Source organism: Amblyraja radiata, chromosome 23, assembly GCF_010909765.2.
Source record: "Amblyraja radiata isolate CabotCenter1 chromosome 23, sAmbRad1.1.pri, whole genome shotgun sequence".
Taxonomy (NCBI): Eukaryota; Metazoa; Chordata; class Chondrichthyes; order Rajiformes; family Rajidae; genus Amblyraja; species Amblyraja radiata.
In genome coordinates this window covers 14881486-14906239 of record NC_045978.1, presented here as the reverse complement: position 1 = coordinate 14906239, position 24754 = coordinate 14881486, and the positions used below count along the sequence as shown (strand labels likewise).

Below are 24754 nucleotides of genomic sequence, written 5' to 3'. Positions count from 1 at the left end.
CATTGAAATTCTCTCAACTGATGTTGTTTTTTTGTGAAAGCCAAAACTCTTTGGGGGGCAGTTGGCTGGTTAAAGTGGCTGTCCTTCTTCAGGAAGATTGGATAACCTAAATCAGGACTACCAAACAGAAAATGAACACAGGAGAAGCAGGTCATTTTCATCTTGGCAAGCTATATTCCGTTGTGCTGATACAAAGCAAGAATTTTATTGTCCTATCTGGGACATATGACAATAAACTCTATTGACTTGACTTGACTATAACTAATAGGCTGCCTCAGTTATCAGTTCTGGGACCTCAGCTATTTACAAGCAACATTAATGACGTGTGTACATGAACCAATTTTGCTAGGATGTGTAAGAAGAAAACAAGGAGCATGCAGAGTGATATAGGCAAGTTATCTAAGTAGGAAAAATAAATTTCAGATGAAGGATGTAATGTTTGGGAATGTGTGGGAAGGAGCAGAGGATGCTGGTTTACACTGAAGATAGACACAAAAATGCTGGAGCAACTTGGTGGCCCATGCAGCATCTCTGGAGAAAAGGAATAGGTGACTGTTTGGGTCAGAAGGGTGTCAACCTGAAATGTCACCTATTCCTTTTCTCCAGACATGTTGCCTGACCCACTGAGTTGCTCCAGCATTTTGTGTCTATCTTTAATGTATAGAAATGTATGGTTCATGTATGTTGGCATTCTAAAAACATCTGTGTATATTTAATGTTTAAGAAGGAACTGCAGATGTTGGAAAATCGAAGGTAGAATAGTCTGAAGAAGGGTCTCTACCCAAAACGTTGCCTATTTCCTTCGCCAGTCTGAAGAAGGGTCTCTACCCAAAACGTTGCCTATTTCCTTCGCTCCACAGATGCTGCCTCACCCGCTGAGTTTCCCCAGCATTTTTGTCTACCTGTGTATATTTAATAGTCTTTTTATTGCCTTAATGACAGCTCACCAGCTTGATTTCTGTGGTGAAGTGTTTGACATCTGAGGAAAGATTAAACTGAATAGCCTTCTTTCAGCTTTTCCACCAGTTGCTGTTGGTGTTCCTCCAGTTCCCTTTCTGCAGCTGATGATGGCAGACTAATACTAATCTCACTGATCAGTAACATAAGAATCCTTTGTGCTAAAAGAACGATAGACATGATATTAAATACAAAATATAACCGAGCATCTATTTTCCAAAAGCACACTTCATTCATAATGTATAGAGTAAATACAATTATCTACATTTATTATGCCATCTGTTCATGACATTCTCCTGCAATGTGCCAATGCCACTCATGCTTCCTCCTTAAAGGATGCATCCATTGATAATTTATGATAATGTGGCAGGTGGAATTCAATGCTGGTAAGTGTGAGATAGAAAAATAGGTGCAGGAGTAGGCCATTTGGTTCTTCAAGCCTAATGAACTTTAGGAGGAGAAATAAGGGTCGGACATCCATAATGAATGGTGGCACACTCGGGAGAACTGAGAGCAACATTGATGCTCAAGTCTAAAGATCCGCGAAGATGGCAGCACGTCGATAAAATGGGGAATAAGGCATATAGATTATTTACCTTCATTAATTATGGCACAGAATATAAGAACATGGAGCTTATGGTACAACTTTTTAAAAAAAACCACAGTTAGAGTGTTGTGCGCAGTTTCAGTCACTACACAATGGGAAGAAGGTGACTACTGGATAAATGCTTTTAATTATGTATCTTGTCATTATCCTCTTTTTAAATTTACTACTAAAGAAAACGTTTAAATATATGTGTTTCTCCACCATAATTTGACATTTTATGGGATGCCCTTACCAAGAAATGTATCCCTGCTGGTTTGTATTACCATACACTAATGATCATTTCAGTCCATTGTTCACTGCCTCTGAAGAATATTCCAATGAATTAAGAGATGAGTTTCTAAGATAGAGCCAAATGTGCTATTGCTACCATATAGATTGTTTAATGCTACTGATCAGGGATGAATTTCTAACCACTTGCATTTCTTAATGCACAGTGAGCGATTGAAGTAAACTTTGTGCAATTTAATCCTAACTCATGAGTGACTATTTACAAATGATTTATTAAGTAGCCCTTAGCAATTGCACATTTCACTCTTGAAGCTATTGCATTATTTTTAAAGAATGAAAGCTGATACCTTGAACATATTAATTTATCTGAGACATGAATCTCAGTCTTTAGTTACAAGTGTACTTGTTTGTGAATGAGAAGGGTGACGTTTTGTGCTCACTTTACTGTTAGATACCCACCATTTGAATTAATGCAACCTGTGATTGTCACAAAACAATTTACCAAGGAACATTAATCAGAATATGATACAATAAAGTGTGAAATCAAGTATGGTGGCACGTTGGCGCAGCTGGTAGAGATGCTGCCACGCAGCACCAGAGCCTCAGGTTAAATCTGACCTCAGGCACTATATGTGTTGAGTTCACACATTCTCCCTCTGACCGCGTGGATTTCCTCGGGGTGCACAAGTTTCCAGCTGCATCTCAAAGGCGTGCAGGTTTGTAGGTTAATTGGCCTATGTAAATTGTCCCTTGTGTGTAGGGATGATCAATGTCAGGGGTGCGGTGGGGGGGGAGGGGACTCGGTGGCCCAAAGAGGTCTGTTTCAATGTAGTATCTTTCAGTCGATCAATCAAGTATAACTTCCATGAGAGTGATATCATTTTGTTAGTCTGTCACAAATTTAATAAAACACAGCAGGCAGGTGCACCATATAATTATCTATAATAATAAATTGTAAGATTTTAACAAGATGTTCAGAACTGGTTTAACAGAAAGCAATATCATAGCAACTGGAAAGATAACAGCATAAGGATCATGAATAACAATGGATGTTGCCATGATTCAGCGTATAACTGATCCATGGGGTTAAGGTTAGTAACCATCTTAAAACATTGAAAGTGTTTAAACATATGAACTGTATTTCACCCATTTTCTGATGATTCCTACAGAAAAAAACGTTTTTATTTATGGATATAAGGTGGTAATCAGATACGGCTCTATAAAAATTAAACTGTGGATTGTAGCTGAGTCATATCAGTCAGTTATACTGTATGCTTCCTTGCTTATAATGATGTTTGTTTCATCGGCATATGGTAACACAATTGTTTTTCTTTTTGAATCATAGGTCAATCTTATGCTTAATGGTAAACCGGTCATTTCTGCCTTTGCTGGGGATAAGGATGTGACCCGTGAAGCTGCCACAAATGGAGTCCTGTTGTATTTAGACAAAGAAGACAAGGCATATCTGAAACTGGAGAAAGGTAACCTGGTTGGTGGATGGCAATACTCAACATTTTCTGGCTTCCTGGTTTTCCCTCTGTAAAGCCCTACTGAATGTCCTTCAATCCACATACGTAATTTTCTTGATATAAACTGATTGTCCTACATGTTGTTTTTGAGGATTATTTAAAAATTGTGGATCATTGTTCCAAGTATTAATATGGACTATATCTGGTTGTACGAAACAAACAGTCAGGTGGATCTGAATTGTCTGTATTTTTTCAAACCGCTTTAAAGACCTATGGAAGGAAAGGAACGTTTTTAACCTCTTATCTCAAACCTGCAAAATGAGATAGGACTTACAGTGGAGAATGGTAAAGAAAGGGAAATCATCCTTGCTACGGTGGATATCAAAGTGGAACAATTTGCCTGCAACAATAGTGACAAATTGTTTGGACTGGATACGTCTGTGTATCTTCACACATATTATTTTGCTTTTAACAGCCTTGCCAATAAGATTAAACACATTTAAAAATGGCTTAAAATTTTGTTCCCTTATTTAATATATCAGAATGAGGAGAAAAGAATATACTAATTTACCATAAATGTATTGTGGGTTTGGGATGCAATATGCTCATTACCATGCTATGTATGCTAACATTGCCTTAAAATACATGGAAATAGATGTACAACTCTACTTTGGCATAATGTATTCTTAATATTGGAAACTGAATTGTTGCTTTAAGTTTTCAATGCACTTTACCTGAAGATTCTATTATTTTGAAGTGAAATAATTCCAGACCAAATGAACTTTATAAATTTTATTCAAGTATAAGTGCAGAGGACTGTGGAACTGCAATCTTTGCTTGATGGTACAGATGTTATGCTGCCTTCAGGACATTTATTATCAGAGAGAATTTCATATTGATGCAGGTTGAGGGTGGTGAAAAATAGCCACATCTGGTAGCATTGTTTCTGACACTTGCATGTATGCTTGAAACAATGAAACATTGAGTTAACATGTGGGAAAAGGTTGAAGCTGTCCCAAATCTGTTTATTGTTGCAATTTCCTTTCAGTTCATGACTCATCTGCTTTTGAGAAATAAGCTTGACTCAATTACCAATAAAGATTCATTGTTCCATGTTTAGATTCTCAAACAATTTTTTTCTTTGTTATCAAGTTTACATGGACATATTAAACTTATTTTCTTACCCATCTGATGAGGCATGGGTGGAATTTTCATGTTGATTATTACAATTATTATAATGGTAAGGTAAGGTAACTAATTTAATGGAGTGTCTCACTAGTGTAAGTTCCAGTCCAGTTCATTTCATAACAGAATAAACATGAAACAAATAAATGTATTCAAGATATTTTGTATAGTTTTTGCCGAACAACTCATGAGAAGGAGTCGCAAGTCTCTACGACGAAGAATGATCTGACTTCATAATGTCACCTTTTTTAAACATTAAACCAAGACTATCAATGATGCAAGAACACCATCAATAAGTGGTGGAGTTTCAACAAATGATTTTTCTCCATCATATCCATAACCTAAATAACTGAATTCTAAACATTGTGTTAAATTTATGGTTGGTCCCTTTGTAGCAGATCATTTAATTTTTACAGTAAGATTCCCCTTTTGGAGTGGAGTGTTGATATACCAACATGGCAGCAGACATAATTTGTTCATTTGAAATTTACTCAAGGTGGAGAATTGCAAATAAGCTTTGCAAATTTTGCCATTTATCAAGGAATTTGGAAATAGCAATCACACTGGACATTGGTCTTTTCTTATTGGAAATAATACAACTAAATTGCTTTTCAGATTTTGAGCATCTGCCATGTTTAGATTTTCAATTCTTGAATCTTCTTCAATATTGGCATACATGTAGTTACAGCTGGTTCATAATTGGAAACAAGCAATCTGATAAGTCCCTGCTTTGGGAGAGGGATGAGCCCAAATGTGACGTCTTTGTCCTTCTCGTATAGAAGCTATGCACAAGATCTTATTGATAAATAATGATAGTGCTCTTTTGTTGATGCATTTAAATATATTTTATATATGACTCAAATAATGTAACTGTATTAATGTGGAGGTAATACTCGATATATGTTAATATTGACTGACATTTATAATTTGAAAAATAAATTATCTACTTACCTTTTGAACTCCAAAATAAAGTTTAATTACATGTTAAATAATGAGTCCAGATAAAATGGATAATCCTTTTCATCCATCTTTGTTTAGAAGGCAATGTGGAATTGTGGAATTTGCTAAAGGAAGCTTCTAATGAACTCTCCTGAGAATATTAAATTTCTGCTAATCCCTTTTTTCACTCTAGCTGCATAAGCACAAATTAGTCAATCAGAAAGGAGGTTAGAATTTAATCTTTAATTATAAGAGCTGAGAAATACATTAGGCCTATTAAGTCAAATTGCCTGTAAGACATATTCCTTGTCTCAATTTTACTTGTTTACGGTTGTTCTTATTGAATTGCCAGTTTATGACACGTTCAGTCGAGACCAGTTGCTTCATGACACAAGGACAAGTGTAAAGGTGTGGTGGACACATTTACACAGCAGGAGATGGTGTGGTCAACCTTTACTGCACTACCATGATTGGTCACAGGAGTTCTTTAGAATGAGGCAAGAAAGCAAATTAATAATGTTTCATATTATGAAGTAATTGGATACAACAAATCATTAAAACCCAATAAAGAAAAAATGGGAGTCACTGCTTGATAATAAAAAGTGTTTTTAACCTACACAGGAGTGTTGATAAAATTAAGATTACAATAAATCATATAAAGTCCATTTTGATATTGATGTTCAAGAATCTCAATCAACGATGCTGCATAAAGAGGAGATAGAAGGAAAGAATGGAGAGTATTAGTGACAAAATATCAGAGCTAAGGATCTGGGCATGAAATTGTGGACATCGGTGTGGGAATGATTAATATTGGGAATGCTCAAGTAAAGAGAAGCATATGGCAGAAGTATATTCTGTGGAATGAAACATTGGGTGATTACTCCCTTAAGGATTGTAGTACGTGACACTATAAATAGCATAATAACATGAATATTGTAGCTTCCAGAAGCTCTCGCTCTGCAGAAACTGATACAGTGTATCATACAATATGAAGAAGGGTCTCGACCAAAATGTCATCCATTTCATCTTTCCAGAGATGCTGCCTGTCCTGCTGAGTTACTCCAGCATTTTGTGTCTATCTACACAACATCAGAAATGCTCTTTAATGAATCAATGAAATTTAGATTGCCTGCCTAAAAATTAAGATAACTCATGGATGTACAAGCTATGCGATTCAAATAAAATACCGCTTCAAGGAGGATGCTGGGCCTTTGGATTTCCAGGCAAGTATTTTATCGTGCAAGTGGAAACATTGGGGGAAAAAAACATTAAAAAAAACATATATTGGGTTGGTTATCCAAGATAAACAGTTGAACAAAATAATTGTACCCCACTGACCATTGTACCATTATACCCCAAAATAATTATACCCCATTGAATTGTACCATTCTATGAAACCCTGTATTAAGTTGAGAGTCTTGTTCATAAGCAATTTAAAATCACGCTGCAGTCTAGACATGAAATACTTGACCAGTACCAGCTCTTCCCTCATAATCAGGAGCTGGGGGAAATTCTGTGGTAATTTCTTAATAGAGCTAATAGAAACAGTCGACGTTCAGCAGGTCACACAGTGTATGTCGAGAAAGATACAGAGTTAATGTTTCAAATCAATGCCTTTCATCTGAGACACCAAGGTTTGCTGAAAAATAAGTGCAGTTTCGCAGATTTGAAGAACATTCGGGAAATTTTTGATTATTTGCGGAAAACTGAATTCCAGCCCTTGACAGACACTGTTATGTGACTGGGTTAATTTAAAATGTGAATGTAGGTGTTCAAAGCTGTGGAACTATTCAAAGCGTGTCAGAAATGTTGAGTGGCCAACAGAATGAAGTGGATGCAGTGAAATACACAATAAAAGGCAGAATAAAGTAAGTAATGCAAAATGAGAAATCTATTGTAAGTTCGGTGGACTGCAACATGGCAACTGACCCAAAAAAATATCCTGCATTTGAAGAAAAACATTTATGATGTGGACATTAAACTCATTGCTATAAACATGGCACAAAGAGGCCATAATGAAGATGTCCATGGAGCGGATTAAATGAACTCTAAAGGAATAGAACAAGGATTAGATTCAGAGTAGCACTTGAAGATAATGAAATTCATGCTATGATGGAATATCTGCTGATGCATTTACACCAAGATGTGATGCAAGAACTATCAGTAATATTTCAATTGTCTCAGGAGCAATGTACAATGTCTTCATGGAACTAGCAGTCAATCTCAAGGTGGTATGATTAAAACCAATGAAGCCTGCACTTGATTACAACAAATCTACACCGAAGCCTGTGGGGAATGCTGCCCGAAAGTGGTGAAGCAATGAATCGAGAGATACATGAGGTGCATTTCAATGTAAGACAATAGAGGTGTCACACCCATACTTGGCAACAGTGTAGTCCAGCAGATGGATTGACCACAATGTGCTATGAGAGAATACTAGAGGCATTTGAAAGATAACAGATATTGCACAGAGGAGCTGAAGATCTGAGGGTTGGAGTCACAATGAGGATGAAGTCAACACCTGACATCACTGCAGGCAGCAGTGACTCAACCAACACCAAACTCCAGATCAGGTTGTGATGGAGGATGATGTCCACAATCATAGGAACTGGTATCTTCTAAGGAAGACTAACGAAGAGGCTTTCCGTACAGAATCAGATGTGGAAATACCAGAAGATGCATCACTCAGTGAGGATACCACAGCTGAGCATAGGCCTCAGAGAACTGCAAATAGATCCAGAATGGTATTTTATTTACACAGTTATCTGGGGGACATTATCCCAGAGATTGAACAGTGTTATTTGTTCCTCATTATTTTTTTTAAAGAAATGTGACTGAGTACCTTATATAATATTGAGTGTTTATCACCTTAAGGATTGTATCATGATTTTAGTAAGTTGCAATAATATTTAGGGAGAAGCTATCAGAAAGTTTATCACTGCAGTTTTCCTGCTTGTCTGCAGCAGACACACAGCAGAGAAAGGACACTTGTCTCTCTGGAAGTTCTTTTGTTTGAGAAACCAAGATATGAAGGGTGGAAGTTGAGGAGAGGGAGAAGGAATGGCTAAGGCACTCCAAAGTTTGGAAAATAAGGATAAGCATTTTAAAACCGAAACTTTGCTTAACCATGTTCATCAGCAGATGTAGTGATGAAGTTTGCATCCATATCGCAAGAGACATGTCAAGGGTTTACAAAAATCTAGGCCAAGGGACACTGTCCTGGAATGAGTAGGAATAGTTAATTATACAGATAACAAAGTAATTGCTGCACTTTTCAAGAGCACTTGAGTGGAGGAAAGATTGACGTTACTAATGTAGATATAGATGGTCTTATTGATGGCAAGGTTATATAGTCCAATGCTCATCTTTGATTCTGTTTAGGACAGGCAGTAGGGAAATGTAGATGGGTTATGCATGCAACCTATAATGTAGTTACCTCATCACCACTAACCACGCCCCATCATATTAGTATAACTGTAGTATCCTCCCTTTGTTCCTCCCACTAGGTCCCAGTACACCTGAAGGCTGGATGCAGTCAGTGCTGGGACGTGTGTGCCATGTGCTATATTAAACTCTCAGTAAAGGTTACAGTGTTTCAGGTATCAATCCTTTACATGGTGTCAGAAATGGGATAAAGAGAAGACCTTGCAGGGGACAACAGAGCCTGGGGAGCAAAACCGGGAGGAGCAGGGGGGGGTACCCGAGGCAAGAGGACCGACCATGGCATGCAGGGAGCAGAGGGTACGTTAGTGGAGGAAGGCTCGACACGTGATGGAGGGGTATACGGAATCGCAGGAGGTGGTTTGGGCTCGTTAACCGCCAACAGGTGTTGGCGGCTGGGTCGGTATACAGTCCCTTCAAAATCCACGAGGTAGGACCGTGGCGCGCTGTCAAACCCGACGACGGTGGCAAGTCGGGAGTAGCTGGTGGACGTCTGCAAACGGACGACCTGTCCAGGCATCAGTGGCGAAAGAGGGCGGCAGGATTTGTCATGCGAGCGGCGCTGGATCTCGTGCTTCTGGGCAATACGTTGCTGAACATCAGCAGGCTGCAGGACTTTGGGCATCAGGGACTGCTGGGCAATAGGCATCGGAGGGCGGACAACACGGGACATGAGTCGCTGGGCAGGGGATCCCATGGTACTGTCTCTGGAAATGTTCCGAAGGTTCAGGAGACCCTGATAGAAATCCCCGTTCGAGATGCGGGTTTGTTCAAGCAGGTGCTAAGCGCTGCGGACCGCCCGTTCAGCTAGACCATTGCTCTGCGGGTCCACCTCGAACCAATTCGAGTAAGAGTCTACTAGCACTGCATAGCGCTGCTCTGTGTCCGATCGTGGTCACTTGCGACGCCTCTCGATTTGGACTGGGTGCTGCCTGCCTGCAACCCCACGCTGGTGACTCGCTGCTGCCCATCTCCTATGCCTCCAGGACCATGACGGACACAGAGCAGCGCTATGCACAGATAGAGAAGGAGCTGCTGGCGGTGGTTTTCGTGTGTTCGAAGTTTAAGGACTTCCTATTTGGCACCAGGTTCACCGTTGAGACGGATCACCAGCCACTGGTAACGATACTGAACAAGCCTATACACTGCGCTCCTGCCAGGCTACAGCGGATGATGCTGCAGCTACAGCGCTTTGACTTTAAAATCATATATAAGAGGGGCACCGAGATGCATGTGGCTGATGCACTGTCCCGGGCCCCCCGGGCCTCCTGCGACCAGCACCCACCTTCTCTCACCCTCCTGTTTCTGTTCCTGTCCCTCCTCCTATTCTTTCGGGTGGGGAGGGTGGAGGTGCTGTGCGCACTCGCTCGGGTCGGATTGTAAAACCTCCGGCTCGCTACGGAGAGTATGCTTAGCTTTGCAGGTTCTGTATAACAAACCTGCCATTGTTGTAACTTGTTTAAATTGTAAGGGGAAGGATGTAGATGGGTTATGCATGCAACCTATAATGTAGTTACCTCATCACCACTAACCACGCCCCATCATATTAGTATAACTGTAGTATCCTCCCTTTGTTCCTCCCACTAGGTCCCAGTACGCCTGAAGGCTGGATGCAGTCAGTGCTGGGACGTGTGTGCCATGTGCTATATTAAACTCTCAGTAAAGGTTACAGTGTGTCAGGTATCACTCCTTTACAGGAAAGATGAAGATCGTGGTTCACGAAGGCTCCAAAAATAGCGGAGAGTGTATTTTTTGAAGAGGTTTTTCTTCATCCAATATTAAATGTTAGATAATAAGTGAATAGAGAGGAATTGAGTGATGCGCTAGTGAGATAGATTTGGATGCTTTTGGTGTAAGTGTGAAAACTGCTGCAATTTTCGTGGGATGGTGCTGAAGTTACGTAGTGAATTTGTCTTTAAGTATGCAGTTGAGAAATAGGAAAAGACAAAGGATGCATACCTGGGGAAACACCAGAGGTAACGATATGGGACCAAATATAAATCTTTGCCAGTGGTGCTCTGTAAATAAAAAGGGATGTAGATACATGGCATTCCATTTGAAGAAGAATGCTATGGTCAGCTTTTACAGAATATTGCAGACAGGATGAGAATGAATGAGAAAGTTTACTTTTTGCACAGTTAAATTTAGACACCAAAACTGCCTTTATTCAGAGATACTTCAGTACAACTGCAAAGAGGCTTGATTAGAGTATTCATGCATGATGCTCTGGGAATGAGGTGTGCAGATTTGAGATCAAATAATATATTCAAGGACTATATCTCAAGGGTCACGAGATTTTTGTTTGAAGATAAGCAGAATGGTGCTCGATTTAATGAGATAACAAAGAAAAAGAAACGTTAAAAATACCTGTTAAGCGGGAAACCAACGATAAATAATGGAATTTTATGGTGTTTTTCTGCTATATAATCGTATTATCCTAACAACAACCTGGAGCTGGTGCAAAATGCCGGTTTGGTACTTGTGGCTTGCTGAAGGAGATTGGAAACATGGTCCTGGAAATGTTTTGAATTTCTTGATTCTGACATTAGACAAGTGTAAAGGACAGACCATCAATATCTCCGCCATCATATAACCAACTAATAAAGAGCTGCAATAGTTTCCAGCACCAATTAAAGTTGCTTCAGGATCGTCATTTGGATCAGTAGTTTTAAACTTGAAAGAGAACAAATTACTGACACAGGTTAGTACCATTAGAAGGAAGTTCAAAAAAATGTTCCTCAGAATTATGAGAATTTAATGAGAACCTTAGAGGGAAAAGATTGGATGGATTTAAGAGAGAGTTAGATAGCGCTAGTGGAATCAAGGGATATGGGGAGAAGGCAGGCACGGGTTATTGATTGGGGACGATCAGCCATGATCACAATGAATGGCGGTGCTGGCTCGAAGGGCCGAATGGCCTCCTCCTGCACCCATTTTCTATGTTTCTATGCCACAAAAAATTAAAAGACTGATAGTTTAGCTGATGGTCACGGAATGATACTTCAAAATTCCTACATCAGTAAACTCAGTAATTACCCTTTTCACCAAATCTTAACCTACCAATGTCTCTGTCAACAACCAATACTCATTATTTATATTTGTGCCTTAATACATCCTCAGCCTCTGTAGTTGCAAGTAACATCTTTTCACCAGTGATGGGGTTAGTTTTGCATTGAGACATCAGGAAAATCACTGGCACACAGAAGGGAGGCCTCAGGAAATTGTAAGATGCCAATTAGTCATTGATTAAATGCAGCGCAGCAAGTTTTTATTTGCAATAAATATTTTGTGTTTGATTTTAGTTGTAATTGCAGACAAGTTAACACTGTACACACTGATCAGTTACAGAGGGAAGATGCTGCTATGGTTAAGTAGGGTTTTGTTAACTGGCATCGCAGTAGGATGGTCCACGATAGACGCACCACGTCTGCTGCTACTTGGTGACTTAAATATTCACATGGACTCCCCCATCTGCAAGCTTGCATCTGAATTTGCCTTTTTACTGGACAACTTCTCTCTCACTCAGCACGTCACCTTTCCCACCCATGACAAAGGTCACATCCTTGACCTGGTCTGCTCCACAAAATCAACCGGTACTCGACCTCCATCCTTGCCTCTTCCCCCTCTTTGATCATAAGCTTATACGGTTCACCATCCCTTCTCCGACACCTCGCCCCCGCTTCCTCCGAGAAATCACCTTCCGTAATCTAAAATCCATTGATTCCCACCATCTCTCTGACCTGCTCTCCACCACTCTCCCCCTGGACTCAACCCTCATCTCACCTGATGATCTCACAAACCATCTCAACTCCACCTTGTCTACCTCCCTCAACACTCTGGCCCCCCTCAAAACAAGAACCGTAACTTTCAACACATCTTCACCCTGGTACACACCTGCACTTCGTAAACTGAAACAGACTGGTCGCCAACTCGAACGACTTATAAAGAAATCATCTCTCACAGTCCACCTTGAAGCTTACAAACTCCACCTCACTGACTACAAAGATGCTCTCATTGCTGCAAATTCTGCATACCTCTCCTCCATATTCACCGATCCCTGCCTAAACCACAGAACCCTCTTCTCCACAGTGGGCAACCTCCTCAAGCCTCGAGCCAACACTCTCCCTACCTCTACTCCGGGTCTCTGCAACTCATTCCTCCACTTTTTCGCTGATAAAATCAGCACCATCTATCAATTTTTATCCCCTGTACCCGACTCCCCAGCATCTACTCCACCACCTACCAAGGCCCCTCCTTTCAACATCTCCACTGACCTCCTTACCCCTCCTCCACACTGCTTCCTCTCCCAGTTTGACCTGGTCACCCCTATTGAAATCTCCAAACTCATCAGCTCTTCCAAATCCACTACCTGCTCCCTCGACCCTCTCCCCACTCCCCTGTTGAAGTCCTGCCTCCCCGTTCTCTGCCCCTACCTCACTAATCTCTTCAACTCCTCATTGTGCCAAGGAATTGTCCCCTCCGCTTTCAAAACTGCTGCCGTTACACCAATCTTAAAGAAACCTGGTCTTGATCCCTCCTCTCTCATTAACTACCGCCCAATCTCAAACCTCCCCTTTCTTTCAAAAACCCTGGAGCGTATCGTTGCGTCGCAACTTCATTCCTACCTCCTTGCGTATAACCTACTTGAACCCCTCCAATCTGGCTTTCGCCCCCTCCATAGCACAAAAAATTGCTCTCCTCAAAGTCCTCAACGACCTCCTCACCTCTGCTGACACTGGTTCCCTCAACATCCTCATCCTCCTCGACCTGAGCGCAGCCTTCGATACAGTGAACCATAACATCCTGCTCACCAGACTCAAAGACCTCGGCATTGAAGGCTCTGCACTCAGCTGGCTCCGTTCCTACCTTTCCAACAGATCCCACTTCATCTCTCTCCACAACCACACCTCTGCTACAGCCGCATTCACTCAAGGTGTTCCCCAAGGCTCCGTACTCGGCCCCCTCCTCTTCATCATCTACATCCTTCCCCTTGGTCAGATACTCCGCCACTTCAATCTGGACTTCCACTGTTACGCTGATGACACCCAGATTTACCTTGGCACCAAATCCCCCCACAACCCCCCCCCCCTCTCCCATATCAACTCCTGTTGTCAGCTATAAAAACCTGGATGCAACATAATTTCCTCAAACTCAACAGCGATAAGACAGAATTCCTCCTCATAGGCTCCAAAGCCACACTCAGCAAAATCAATAACCCCACTCTCACCATCGACGGCACCACTGTCTCCCCATCTCCCCAGGCCCGCAACCTTGGCGTGATCTTTGATTCCACCCTCTCCCTTGAGCTTCACATCCGCCATGTCATTAAAACCTCCTTCTTTCATCTCCGCAACATCGCCAAACTCAGACCCTCTCTCACACCGCCTGCTGCTGAAAGACTCATCCATGCCTTCATCTCCTCCTGACTGGACTATTGCAACTCACTTCTCCTTGGCATCAGCTCCACCTACATCAACCGACTCCAACTGGTCCAGAACGCAGCCGCCCGACTCATCACCCACACCAAATCCTGGCATCACATCACTCCAGTTCTCAAAAAACTTCACTGGCTTCCCATCTCCCACCGGATCACCTGCAAAATCCTGGTCCTCACCTACAAAGCCCTCCACCATCTGGCCCCCCCATATCTCACTGACCTCCTCTCCCCCTACCAACCCTCACGGTCCCTCAGATCCACATCAGCCGGTCTCCTCTCCATCCACAAGCCCAACCTCCGCAGTTTTGGGGACAGAGCCTTCTCCAGGGCAGCTCCCAGGCTCTGCAACTCCCTCCCCCAACTGATCCGCAATTCCGTGTCCCTCACCATCTTCCAGTCCCGCCTCAAGACCCATCTCTTCACCTCTGCCTATCCTTAGCCCCACGTCCCCGTCCCTTTTCATCTGTGCATTAATTGCCTCATACTGTGTTTTGTATTGAATTCTGTCTTTACTTTGTGTACTAGTCATGTCTCTACTATTTATTTCATTCCCCTTACATGTTTTTCCTCTACATGCTCAATTTTTGTAAGGTGTCCTTGAGACTCTTGAAAGGCGCCCATAAATAAAATGTATTATTATTATTATTATTAGGGTGAATTATTAAAAGACACTAGCTGGATTAAGGTAGACCAGCTTCTTCATTCCTCTTTCCTTTTGCTCCTTTGTTAGTTATACAGTGGAGGCAATGGGTGTGCTCTTCTGATTGCAGGGTTGTGAAGAATATTGCAGACCATTCCAAATCCTGTCACTGTGCAAAACATTGGAGTACCTGGTGAAGTTGATACCTCGCAGCGCTAAATACATGGGTTCGATCCTGACCTCGGGTGCTGTCTGTGAGGAGTTTGCACATTCTCCCTGTGACCACACAGATTTTCTTAGGCTGATTCGCTTATTTTTTAAGATACAGCATGGAAACAGGCCCTTTGTGCCATGGAGTCTGCGCTGACCAGCGATCCCCGCACACTAGCACACAATCCTGCACACACTAGGGGCAATTTACAATTTTACCAAGCCAATTAGCTGCAAATGTGTGGAAGGATACAGGAGCAGTTGGAGAAAATCCACGCAGGCCACGGGGAGAACATACAGACTCCATACAGACAGCACCCATTGTCAGGAGAACGTTGGTCTCTGCCGCTGTAAGGCAGCAACTCTACCGCTGTGCCACTTTGCTCCAACATAAACGACGTCTTGGGTCGAGACCCTTCTTCAGACTTCTGAAGAAGGGTCTCAACCCGAAACTTTGTCTATTTCCTTCGCACCATAGATGCTACCTCACCCGCTGAGTTTCTCCAGCATTTTTGTCTATCATGCATTAAACAATTGTGCCCTCTGTCACTTTCCCTGTGGTAGCATTACTTTTGTCTTATGGGCACTGTTCACATCTGCAGAAGAACATTAAATAATGCATTTGGGGAGGCGCAGTGAGGCGGGGAAGAGATAATTAATGGCAGGATACTTAATGGTGTGGAGAAACAATGAAGTGCACATTCACAGCTTCTCAAATCATCCCATATGCTATTTTTAACCGGTTTATTTACAAGTCCTATTAAAGAACATGTAACTAAGCTGATTAACAAAACATCTGGGATGATTTCCTATGTTGGCCAAGGCATTGAGGTAAGACCAAAGTGGTTATGGTAAAACTGTGTACAACAATAGTTCACTACTACTTAGTTTACTTTAGAGGTACAGCACGGAAACAGGCCCTATGGCTCACCGACCAGCGATCCCCTAGCACTATCCTACACACAAGAAGGACAATTTACAATTTTACCAAACATATTAGCTTACAAATCCGTACGTTTTTGGAGTGTGGGAGGAAACTGGAGCTCCTGGAAAATGCCGCAGGTCACGGGGAGAATGTACAAACTCCGTAAAGACAAGCACCCATAGTCAGGGTCGATCTCTCGTCTCTGGTGCTATAAGCCAGCAATTCTGCAGTTGCACCACCATGCTGCCCCAAGTAGATTTCTGATCATCACATAAGTACACAGAGAGAAAGAGTAGGAGAAGGTCATTTAGTACTTTGAGCTTGCTTCACCATGTAATAGGATTATGGCTGACCATTCAAATTCAGCACCTTGTTCGTGCTTACTTCCTATATCCCTAACCCTCCTTTAGTACATGGCACATTGGCATGGCAGATAAAGCTGCTATTTCACAGCGCCAAAGATTCGGGTTCAATTCTGACCACGGTTGCTACCTGTGTGAAGTTTGTACATTCTCTCTGGGGCTGCATAGATTTCTTCTGGGTGCTCCAGTAAGTTACCTCCTACATTCCAGGGATTAGAGGTTTGGTAGGCTAATTGGCTTCTGTAATATTGCCCCTAATGTATAAGGAGTAGATGAGAAAGTGAGACCACATGGAATTAGTGTGAATGGTGGTCGGTGAGAACTTGGTGGGCCAAAGGGCCTGTTTCCATGCTGTATCACTAAAAACAAAACATTCTAAAAAAAACTCTCTCAAAAAACTTAAAAAAATTATCCAATTCCTACTTGTTTCCCAGATGCTATTACATCTTTAATAATGTATTCCAGCATTTAATCCACCACCATTGTCAGACTAACCAGTCTATAACTGCTAATATGGGCTAAAATAGAAACATATAAAATGGAATATCAGGGCATTAGCAAAACCTGTTTGGTCGATTTCTGTGCAAAGCTGAGAGCTGCAAATTGGTGCCAGGAAGTCCAAGTCCTAGATTAAATTATCAGATAAGGTGAGGTCCAGATATCCTCACAATTGTTAAAATGTATCAGTATTTGCAGAGAAACCCAAAGGTGTTGGACTGCATTAGCATGATAGGCTGGCTGCAGAAGGATTGTAAATAATGTTAATAATGTTACACAGTGTTTATGTTACTGTTTGAGGATTGGCTGAAGTGTGAAGCCTTGTTTTAATTGTTTATACTCCCCAGGAGAATGTTGCATTACTTGGGTCAACTGACTTCTTTCCAGAAGCTTCTGTAGAAACATTGTAATGGGATGCTTTGTAATTGGGTTGGGGGATTGTCAATAACACTTTAATGTAATTGATATCTGCGATTGGTTTGTAGGGGTACCACCCCCATGTAGATCTGCCCCACAAGGCTCGATGACCCACGAGGTTCGTTATCGATCTTCCGGAGGAGCGCTTGGGACTGCGTAACCTTTTGGAAGTATCTGCTTGCATGAGACTGAAGGGCTTGGACAAGCAGAGACAAGGATCGATCCCGTGGTGTGGCTAGGTATTGTATAGGGAATTTGTCATTGTTTCGTAAAATAAAAGATTCAACGATCCAGTGCTTGACTCGGTGTTTTACACAACTAGACTAAGGGGATTAGCTCTAGGACCATAATAACATAACTTCTTGATTTTTCTCCTCCTCCTGCTTTGAATGGTGGGGTTACATTAGCTATTTTTTTTGTCTGTTGGAACAGTTCCAGATTCTATAGAACTTTAGAATAAAACTAGCAAGGCATATATCATTTCTAGAACCACTTCCTTACGTACCATTGGATGCAGATTATAAGGCTCTGGAGATTCGCTGGCCTTCAATCCCATGAAATTCCACTATAAATACACTGGTTAATTCCTTCCCTCTCAATAAATCCTCTGTTTGCCAACATATTAAAGATATTAAACATATTAAAGCTAAGGCTGGTAGGCTCAACAGTATTGATAATTACCGACCTATTGCATTAGCCAGTATCTTATCTAAAGTACTGGAGAGAATACTGTTGACAAAGCTAGAAATGTATGTCCTTACTACTGACAATCAGTTTGGGTTCAAAAGAAAACATGGAACTGACCTGTGTATCTATGCTCTTAAAGAGATTGTGTTCAGGTACACAAGCCTGAATTCATCTGTATTTCTATGTTTTATTGATGCGTCCAAGGCATTTGATAGGATTAATCATGAACAATTGTTTGTAAAATTGCTAAATAGAGGTGCCCCTAAATTCTTAGTGAGAATTTTTGTGTTCTGGTATGCCCATCAAACGTTTCAGGTTAAATGGGACAATGTTGTATCTGCTCCATTCTGTGTTAGTAACGGATTGCGGCAAGGAGGAATTTTGTCTCCTATTTTATTTAATGTCTATATGGACGAATTGCCAAATCAGTTAAATAGGCTAAAAACTGGCTGTCTTGTGGGCAACACTATTGTTAATCATCTGATGTATGCAGACGACCTGGTCCTGCTCTGTCCATATAGTGCTGGGCTGCAGCAGATGCTGAAGGTGTGCTCTCAGTATGGCCTTGATTATGACATTAAGTATAACGCTAAGAAAAGCCGCATAATGGTAGTTGGAAGCGCTGAGGACAGGGAATCAACTTTTCCGACCTTTTATTTGTCAGACAGTCCTCTTGCTGTGTGTGAGGAAATTAAATACCTAGGTCATGTCATATCTGATGACTGGAAGGATGACAAAGACCTCTACCGACAGTGCTGTAACATTTATCTTCAAGCCAACATGCTTATAAGGAAGTTTTATATGTGCTCTGACTCTGTGAAGTGTTCCCTGTTCAGAACCTACTTCACACCGTTATATACTGCTCAATTGTGGTCTAACTATAAGAAAAAGAGTATGCAGAGGCTCAAGGTAGCATACAATGATGCAATGAGGTTGCTACTTCGTGTCCCTAGATGGCATAGTGCCAGTCAATTGTTTGTGTCTACTAGAGTGCCAACCTGTGAGGCACTCTTAAGACAGCTGATGTTTAGTTTTATGTGTCGCCTGGACAAGTCAGAGAACCACATAATTGAAGCCCTAGTCAGCCCTCTGAAAAGCTGCTATAGATTCACTTCTAGGCTAAGACGGCATTGGTGCAATAGCTTATATATATTTTAGGCTAATATGCAATTTCTTAATGTATCTTTGTAATTCTTTGTACTGTTTGATGTGTTATATGGACCTGTGTCTGAAATAAAGCTTTAAAAAAAATAAATATCTAAGGGGTTATTGGCATCTCCATTTTGAAGACAGAACAAAAGTCTACGTTTAATCGCTCTGCCTTTTCTTTCACTCCCAGTATAAATTATTTCATTCTGACAGTAAGGGGCATTTGTTTTCATTATTTTTTTTTCTCTTTGCATATCTATAGAGTCACTTTCTATGCTCTCTGCAATTTTATTCTCATACTTATTTCCCTTTCCTTTACTTAATGCCTTGTTTTCTGCCCTCCCCCTCCTTCCTCCCTCCCCATCCCTCTTTGCCGATTTCTTAATTGCTCCTCAGGTTTGCTTTTTATACTGCCACCCTGCACTATGTGGACACCTCAACGTCATGAAATTGGGTGTGTTTTCATGTTCATGATATGAGCAGGATTAGGCCATTCAGCTCATCAAGTCTACTCTGCCATTCATTTTTCCCTCTTAATAATAATAATAATAATAATATATTTTATTGTCATTGCACGTCAGTGCAACGAGATTTAGTGTGCAGCTCCACTGATGTACAAGAAAGGTAAATAAATACAATACATAAATAAGCAAGCTGAATTGATTGACGTGACCATCTGAGGGAGACTGTCTAAAGGGGGTGGGTGGGGGGGCACTCATTAGGGCCGGTTCAGAGCCGCTATAGCTCTTGGGATAAAACTGTTCCTGAGTCTGGAGGTTCGGGCGTAGAAGGCCTTGTAACGTCTGCCGGAGGGAAGTAGTTGAAACAGACTATGGCAGGGGTGTGATGAGTCCTTATGGATGCTGAGGGCCTTCCTGAGGCACCACGTGTGGTAGATGCCCTCCAAGGCTGGTAGCTCTGTCCCGATGATCCGCTGCGCTCTGTTGACGACGCGCTGAAGAGCTCTCCTCTCCGCCTCCGTGCAGCTGAGATACCACACAGAGATGCCATACGTTAGTATGCTCTCTGTGGTGCAGCGGTAGAATGTTGTCAGCAGCTGTTGGGGCAGACCAGTCTTTTTTAATGTCCTCAGGAAGAACAGTCGTTGCTGTGCCTTCTTGACCAGCGCAGCGGTGTTTGTGGACCATCTGAGGTCTTCTGAAATGTGAGTGCCCAGAAACTTAAAGCTGGACACTCTCTCCACACTTTACCCGTAAATGGAGATTGGGGCGTATTCTCCAGAATGGGACCTCCTGAAGTCAATAATCAGCTCCTTGGTCTTGGAGGTGTTTAGTGCCAAGTTGTGATTGGCGCACCAGTCTCCAGCCTTCTCCCCATAACCCGTCAGCCGAATTAATCAAGAATCTAACTATCTCTGCCATAAAAAATATCCATTGCCTTGGCCTCCATAGCCCGTGGCAATACATTCCACAGCTTCACCACCCTCTGACTCAAGAAATTGCTCCTCATCTCCTTCCTAAAGGAAGATCCTTTAATTCTGAGGCTATGACCCCTGGTCCTAGACTCTCCCACTAGTGGAAACATCCTCTCCACATCCATTCTATCCAGGCCTTTCACTATTCGGTAAGCTGCAATGAGGTTCCCCTCATCCTTCTAAACTCCAGTGAATACAGGCCTCTATTCTCTGGAAAAAGGAATCAAATATATTCTGTTGCCATTGAATAAGAATCATTAATGTAAAAATTGATGTCCATCCCAAGATATTAACATCCCTAGAACTGACCTGGATTACATCCATTCCATAAATAATTTGGGTGCATTAACTCGAAAATCACTGATAATACAGTTCCCATTCTGCTCTCCAGTTGAGATTTCGAAGCCATAGGTTATCTTTTTCAGCAAGGATATATTTTTGGAAGTGCAGCTGTCCTATATTCTTTTCACCAAGGTTGGAAAATTTCTACCTGGAATATCATAAGTAGATAATTATCCCCTGCTAAGAGCATTTTTTCATACTGTCTTCATCCTCTACTTGTTAGCAAATTATCTTGTCTGTGTTACCTTGCTCGCTCTCCCATCAATGGGTCATTGCATAAAGATATTCTACTAGTGACGCAATGCTGGTGACGCAATCCCAAATGGCCATTAACATCTGCAGCTTGTAGGACTTTAGTATGGCTGAATTTGGCCATTCTGGTCACCCGCTTACAGGAAAGATGTGGAGGGTTTGGAGAGGTGGTTTACCAGAATGCTTCCTGGATTGGAGGGTTTCAGCTACAGGGAGAGGTTGGATAGACTTGGATTGTTTTTGATGGAATATCAGATGTGGAGGGGAGACTTGATAGAAGTATGAGAGGCATCGATGGGGTAGACAGTCAGAAGCTTTTTGTCAGGGTGGAAATATTGAACACTCAAGGGCATAGCTATAAAGTAAGAGGAGGGAAGTTTAATGGAGATGTGCGGGGCAAGTTTTTTCCACAGATAGTGGTGGGGGCCTGGAATGTGCTGTAGCAAGGGAGGTGGTGGAGGCAGATACTATAGTGACATTTAAGATGCTTTTGGATAGGCATATAGAAGTGCAGGGAATAGAGAGATATAAATCATGTACAGGCATATGAGATCAGTTCAACTTGGCATCATGTTCAGCACAAACATTGTGGGCTGAAGAGCCCTTTCCTGTGCTGTACTGTTCTATGTTCTATGCAAGGTACACAAAAATGCTGGAGAAACTCAGTGGGTGCAGCAGCATCTATGGAGCGAAGGAGATAGGCAACGTTTCGGGCCGAAACCCTTCTTCAGACCCTATGTTCTATGCATCTGTCACACCATTGCCATTAGCCACGTTTAAGTGCTCTTGTAAGGTTACACCTACATCCACAAATTTTCAGTCTGATGGATCAAAAAGTAACGACTGTGGATTTGCTATTGCTAAACGTAGATGCAGCCATGTTCGTTTAAACTGGAGGATTGGTTGCTGTCTGACCAGCTTTTCATTCTGATTAATATTGTAATATACCTACTTTGTTAATCATCAGGTAGACCGAGCTGCATCTGTTCTGATACCTTCACCAATACAGTATCTGGCACAACTTGCCTCCAAATGTGACAGCATGTCAAGACACAGTTTTGGAACAAAATGCCACCCGTGCGCCTAAATATGTTTACCCTGATTTGGTGTTCTTAAACTGCTGTGTTTTGATAGATCACTTTGGACCATCTGTCTTTCCTCTCCACGGCATATCTTTCTTCTGCTACACCAGCTATCTGAACAAAATGGTGATGGCAGATAGACATCTGATTCTGATGATAGTTTCTGAAAATTCTGGACAGAGTGTTTAGCCAAAATAACAGATGAATAACTGGCAGAAGAATCAATAGGAACAAAATGTGAATCGAGCAGCTGTTGTGTTTCTGTGTCTATTCTGGATCTGTTACAGCACAACTGGCTGAGTCGATTTTTGTACAGAGTGGTTTTACTTTTAATGGGATGACTTTTAAAATACTGCCTAATGGCTCTGAGCTCTCAGTCAAGTGTAATAATGCTTAGAATTAAAAGTGTTTCCAATGTAATTAGCAACCAACTTTCACACAGACTGATTAACTTCCATCTTAATTAAGAAAACAAATCCCTCAGATCTCTGAACTGTTGTTATTATAATTTCCTCCACACACCTCCACATTAATAAATATTCATTCAGGGAGAAGAAAATGTCAGATATTTGACTTGCTCCGACATTAGTATGCCACTGTTCTTGCTTGCTTATCATCAGTTTTCATCCTGCCTCTAATAATCTCACAATTTCTTTAAAACAATGTTATCTTTATTAAAACAAATTCTGGAATAACAAAACACAATGTCGAACATGATGTTATATTTGATTGAACCAATGTAAACCTACAGTACTTGTCTTTGCTATTTACATTATTAGTATGAAAATGCATGCAGCCCAGCTTGAAGCTGTGAACCACATTAACATTTATGACAGACATCTAATGTGTTCTGTGATGGTAATGATTATTTTAACATGAAGTTGCCAGGATTTTGGTTCTACTTGCCAGACTCAAAAAACAAACTAACCATAATGATTCCTAGGCTATAAAATAATTTTGTTTTCAGAGCATTTAGGAAAATACTTACTATAGAGGACAATATGAAGAGTACAATGGCAATGGATCATCTTTTTGTGTAAATCCAATCTCTGTCAAAGCTGCTTTTATCATTTTATTACTTCCATATAATGGTTACTGGTGTTCAATTACATCTTCAATATAACTTAAAAGAAAATGGAACTTTGTAAAATGGAAATATGTCTTCTTGATCAGATGTGTTGGTTTTTGAAATAAATAGAAGTTAAGGGCCTGTCCCACTTACATCCTTGGCACGCAAATTACGCGACCTCGTCGTCGCGTTGAGGCGCACGGGCAACGTGTGGCCGCGCGGGACCAGTCCCACTGAGATGCGCGGAGGGGTATGTAGTTGTGCGCGACATCGCGCGGGGCTCCGCAATTTTTGCAGCGAACAAAATCTTCGCGCGCCAACGGCCTGTCGCGTAACTGACGGCCAAAGTGGGACAGGCCCTGGCGCGATGCAACGTCTCACCTGCAACAGCAGCAGAAGCAGGCAAACGATCGCCAAACTCAGCCTGCGACTCACAGCCGTTGCGGTCCGGATCCGCCCCCACTTCTCCTCCCAGAGTGGGGCCAAGAAAATTGAAGATAGACGCAAAATGCTGGAGTAACTCAGCGGGACCGGCAGCATCTCTGGAGAGAAGCAATGGGTGACGTTTCGGGTCAAGACCCTTCTTTTAGACTGAAGAAGAGTCTCGACATGAAACATCACCCATTCCTTCTCTCCAGAGATGCTGCCAGGCTCGCTGAGTGACTCCGGCATTTTGCGTCCATCTTCAAATGACGTCACGCGCTCCAGACGGCTGTGCGGCCGAATGAAATCGCGCGCGACCTTCGCGGGACCGTTGCGGCTCAACTCGATCACGAGGTCGCGTAATTTGCTGCCAAGGACACGTAAGTAGGACAGGCTCTTTAGTGTACAAGTTTGTCTCTAAGTGTACAAGCCCTATAATTTCCAATCATCAGAGATGTGCGTAGTGTCAGAAATGTATGTATGGAAAAATGCTGTTATTGCTTTGGCATTTTAGCTACCTTTATTAAGGATGTTTTGCAATGCTACATGGTAGGTATTAATAAAAGCTAATTCAGTGTAATTACAGCTTTGAAAAGAAAAGTATATTTGTATTTTGAACATGGTTGACTATCTGTTAAGTATACCCAGTTACTGAAAATGTAGATTGAGATCAATTAAAAAAAATCAAGTTATTAATATCTGTTATCATTTTGCCCTTCCTATTTTACTGAAAAATGGAAGTGATATGACTACGTCCCTATTTATTTCTCAGTCCAATAAACCATCACATCAATTCACAGTGAAAGTACGCCAGTATCATTTAACTGCTGTATAACATTTCTCAACTGCAATGTTAATTTTATCTTTTGAAACTCATGATGTATTTTAATTTGTCTATTTCTTACATAGCACATACAAAATAGTTTCTAGTTTGCATAACCAGAAATAAAAATCTGAATGGTTTAAATGTGGATGGATCTCTTAATTTCTGATAGCTAAG

General features: G+C 41.6%; 1 protein-coding gene across 1 annotated transcript in view; it reads left to right on the top strand.

Moving 5' to 3' along the window:
• Positions 1-4376, top strand: part of cbln4 (cerebellin 4 precursor) — a 123626-nt gene extending 119250 nt beyond the window's left edge. Inside the window, exon 3 of the mRNA XM_033041579.1 lies at positions 3138-4376. Coding sequence (XP_032897470.1) covers positions 3138-3335 — 198 coding nt within the window. The 3' untranslated portion in view covers positions 3336-4376. The remainder of the gene's footprint in view (positions 1-3137) is intronic.
• Positions 4377-24754: the final 20378 nt, after the last annotated feature.